The 4404-nt window shown below is 46.4% G+C and overlaps 1 protein-coding gene across 1 annotated transcript in view; it reads left to right on the plus strand.

The window, feature by feature from the left end:
• Vsig10 (V-set and immunoglobulin domain containing 10) overlaps nt 1-2050 on the plus strand; it is a 33754-nt gene extending 31704 nt beyond the window's left edge. Inside the window, exon 10 of the mRNA XM_010604182.2 lies at nt 69-2050. Within this exon, the coding sequence (XP_010602484.2) occupies nt 69-124 (56 nt within the window). The 3' untranslated portion in view covers nt 125-2050. The remainder of the gene's footprint in view (nt 1-68) is intronic.
• Nucleotides 2051-4404: the final 2354 nt, after the last annotated feature.

Here is a 4404-nt window from a genome sequence, read left to right on the forward strand (position 1 = left end):
AGAGAGAGAGAGAGAGAAAGTACTGAAAAAGAAGATCACTTGGTTGGGTCTGTTTTTCCCCTGAACAGATGACAGCAATGAGCTGCAAAGTGACCCTGTTCAAGAAGAAGATCTTCCGGTGTGAAGAAGAGGTTTGCCCATGATCATCTTGTCTTGAAAGCTTGGAAAGCTCCATCGGAAGACGAAGACGATTGCTTAATCAGCTTTGCCTTGATTCACACCCCTGCCCAGGAGCTTGCATTACCAACAGCTGGGGTCCCTCAGCAAACAAGAAAAACAAACACACGTCTTTTCCTTCCATTTAAAAAAAACCAACTGGTTTAATTTGCTCTAAGTTTTCTCAGCGACGTTCAAAAGCTTCAGGAAGGAGTGGTGTGGGGAAAGCTGCAGCTGGCACGCGAGGTGCCATTTTGCCGTGGCTGCTGGCGCCCCACAGGTTGACTTAGCATGACAGGCACTGATATGGAAAGAGCACAGTTCAGTGGAAGCACTGGGCCTCCATGCCCTTTGCCACTAATCAGCTTGTCCCAGCACAAAAGGGAATACTGTGTTGGAAGACAGGAACTTCCTTTATCTCTGCCCAGGTGTGCTTGCAACGGAGGAAGCGGGCAGATGGCAGCTCCCTGGGAAAGGTGAGGTGTCGGCTACCAGCAGCAGCGGAGCTGGCGGAAGGTGTCTGGGTCAGGCCTTAGAGTCTGAAACGCTGGGCTTGACTCTTCCTTGTGCCTTGGGCTTGGGTGTGTCGCTTGCTGAGCTGTTTCCTCCTGTGTGAAACTGGCGACATCAATCCTCCTGCTGCCAGGCTTGTGGTAAAGATGAAAGGAGGTCATTTCAGATGTAAAAGTGCCTCAGAGGTGCTCAATAGAAGTTAGTTACCTCCTCTGCCTTCCCTAATGGAAGAAAAAAATGTAAATTAGGAGTGGCCGCCTTGCCTTCATTCTTTACAGAATGGCTTGGGAGAGGGCAGTGTCAGCTGCTCCTAACCATGCCCCTGGAGATGTAATTCTTTTCAAAAGAGGTAGAGGCTGATAAGAGGAGATGTCTTTCATTATATCCTCGCATTGTGCAGAGCTTCGCATTTACATAAGCCTCCTACGTGCTGTACCTAGGATTCACTTTCAGCTTTTCACATACTTCATTTCTTCGTTGCTTGGAAAAAAGGCACGCGAAACATTTCCTAATAGTATATCAGGTGATAAGAAGCCTCAGACAAACTAGGCTCTGTAACCTCAGTTTCTCTACCCGGAAATGGGAAAACTTCTTTCTTTCCTACTTCTTAAGGGTATTGTTAGTATACACTGATTGAGAACACTAAGGTTCAAACGTAGTGTGCTGAGTTTTAGTTGCTAATCTAATGCTTCTAGTAGATCCTTGAGTTAAAAAAATTTTTTCTAATTTCATTCAAATCTCTTAATATCAGGGACCTTATGAGGGTGCGACCCATGATGTGTGCTAAGCATAAACATTTGACTTGAATTTGCACTCTTTAATGTTGTATATCCGGCTCCAATGGGCAAGACCTAGGTAGGGCTTAGCGGAGAGCTCCTCTTCTCCAGTACTGAGAATGGGCTTCTGAGAGGAGGAGCTGGTTCTATGAGGTAACCTGCTGCGGTGGTAGGGAAGGTTGGTTTTCCTCGATGAAGAGACTGAGCTGAGAAGAATCAGATTTGTGCCCTCTCCTCAGCTCAGGACACTAGGGAGTCTGGAGCCGCTGCAGTTTTTAACCCTCAGGAATAGCTGTGAACTGCAGTTCTACTTGGTGAGGTCTTTTTGCTGCAGTAGTACCTTATATACCGGGTTATTCTAAACTGTCTGTGTCATTTCAGAATGAGATGCTCAGGTTGCTTCTAAAGTCTCTGGAGACTGAGCTTGTCTCCCTTAGTCTTGTATGGCTAAATTTCGGAATTCAAGAGTCCAGTTTTCAGATTTTAAACTGATTTTTAACTAGATTTTAAAGGGAAGAAACTAGAGGGGAAACCACTAGCTGGAAATAGACAATATTTTGCAGGATCACTGGGATACTTTTCACAACTTCCTTTTCTCTTGCACATACACCTAGTGACAAGGAGATATCTGAGGGTTTTTCCACAGCAAATGGGAGCTTCAAGGGATTGGTGCCCAACCAAGGGAACTGTGATGGCTGTTGTGTCACCCCAGTGTGCACATTTATATTCTGGGTCACTTAAGATCCCAGAGACTGAAGATTGTCACCTTTTAGGGATTTATAATTGAGACTTCCCCCCATTTTTCCCTAACATGATCCATACCCAAATCCATAAACATGGTGAGAGTAGGTTACAGCCTTTGTGTGGCAAAGTCCACGTTGCCGTATTTTACTGTAAGAAAATCTTATTTGCATGCATTGTTAACTCAAAAGACCATGAGATCTACTTATCAGGACCAGAAAGATAAACACTTCAGGGCTATTACAATTATACTGCATTTCCTCAACACTTGGTAGACACTGCAGAGGGAGCCCTGAAATCTTTGTGGATTTGATATTAGCTTTATTCTTCACAAGCACACACAGGACCTATAATCGCAGCAGGAAAATACATGATGGACAACTTCCATAATCTGTGAACTGAAACCTGGAAAAAATCATCTTTGCCAGGTAGAATTTATGATGATGCAATAAATGCCAACTGACATTCTCACCATGGGACTGGCTAGAAACTGATGCAAAGAAAAATAAGCAGATCACGCTGCACTATTTACATTTTACTATTTGGTGGGGGAAGTTTGGGAGAATTAGCTCTGAGGTTATGGATTTTTTAAAAGATTATGAAATAAAGTTATTTTTAAATAAATGTTTCGGTGATTTTTAGACTATCAGTAACTGGAAAGATTTGGAAGAAGGAGATTACTAAGAAAAAAATTTTAACTTGCATTCCTAATATTGGAAACAGTATTATTTCCCCTTACCATTTTATTTTCTTCCATGACTTGAACACAGTGAAAACATAAAAATGTACATCAAGGGGCTGAAGATGTGACTCTATAGTACAGCATTTGAGAGAAAAATGGCCTGAGTGGCGTGTGAGGTAAGTGGAACCGGTTTAGAAAAAGAGGAAAGGATGGTGGAACTTGTGTGTTTCACTTCCAGAGGAGATTTGGGTGAGGACGAAGAATACTTTTCTAGACCCTCCTTACTCATTCCTGATGCGATAGTTTTGTTCTGGGATAGTTCCATGAGAAACCATTACTTTCTTGCCCTATATTTGAGGGTGGTTATCCTGACGAATCTATCATTACCAGGCTTATTTCACACTGGAGACAGTGGTGTGGTATTGTGGGGAAAAGCCTTTGGAACCAGGGAACCTGAGTTCAAATTACACCAGTGCCATTCTTTAGGAGGCCGGGAAATCAGAGACGAAATGAGAACCCTCTTGGAAAAGACTAAAACTGGGACTCAGTACAAAGGTGAAGGGAAAGAGACAGGGCAAGCCCGGTCATTACAAGAGGAAACAAGAAACTGTACCTGGGGGTGTTTGCCTGTAATGCCAGCACTCTGGAAGACTGAGGAACGAGGACTGTGAGTTTCAGCCCTGAGTAAGCAATTTAGTGTCCTAGTGAGACTCTGTCTCAAGGAGGGCGGGGTGGAGACCCTAGGGTTCAGTCTCCAGTACTGATGGGCTGGGGAGGATGTGGATAGGGATATAGGCCAGCCCTCTTCAAGTGTGTGTGTATGTGTGTGTGTGTGTGTGTGTGTGTGTGTGTGTGTGTAGGGTGCTGACAGAAAGGCACTATCAGGGACTAATTGATTAGCTGAGCCCATCAAGAAACACTAACCCTAAGGCCACCAGTAACGACAGGGGACTGGACAACTACTGTAACCTAATTCGGTGTTAGAAAGCCAACCGTCTCACCCGAACTGGACAAAGGGTGTCTGAGGGTGTCAAGTAGAGAAAAAAGAAAAGACCACAAGCCCCTCAGGCGGTTAGGAAAGGTGGAATGTCAGTCAGTAGGCCTAAAAGCTCAACCTTCCCTCTCACCTGCTCCAGGGTTCCCCCTCTCGGCTCCCTTTTCCACTGTGCGGCCTTCGGGACTCCCCCCATCGATGTCCCTCAGCCCAGCTCCCCAATGCCACCCCACTTCTACTCGCCGCGCCCTCTTCGCCCCACGCCGCTACTACCAGGCCCGTTTTCCCTCCAGCCCCGCTCATCCGCCTCCTGGAGCCCCCGCCTCCGTCTTCCGGTCGCCCGCTCCGCACCCCCCTTTATTCGGTGGACGACCCCCCACCCGACACCCGCTCCGCCTCGGTGATTTCCTGTCCGCGTTCCCTGTTCCGCGTTCGGAGCCCCCCTCTATCCGGCCTACGTCCCCAGCCCCCACGCTTTTCCCACAGTTCCGATCCTCATTCGTTTTACCCGGTTCTGGTCCCCGACCCCCTTTTTTCCCCTC

This window comes from Fukomys damarensis, unplaced genomic scaffold, assembly GCF_012274545.1.
Source record: "Fukomys damarensis isolate Sample0158 unplaced genomic scaffold, DMR_v1.0_HiC HiC_scaffold_12, whole genome shotgun sequence".
Classification (NCBI taxonomy): Eukaryota; Metazoa; Chordata; class Mammalia; order Rodentia; family Bathyergidae; genus Fukomys; species Fukomys damarensis.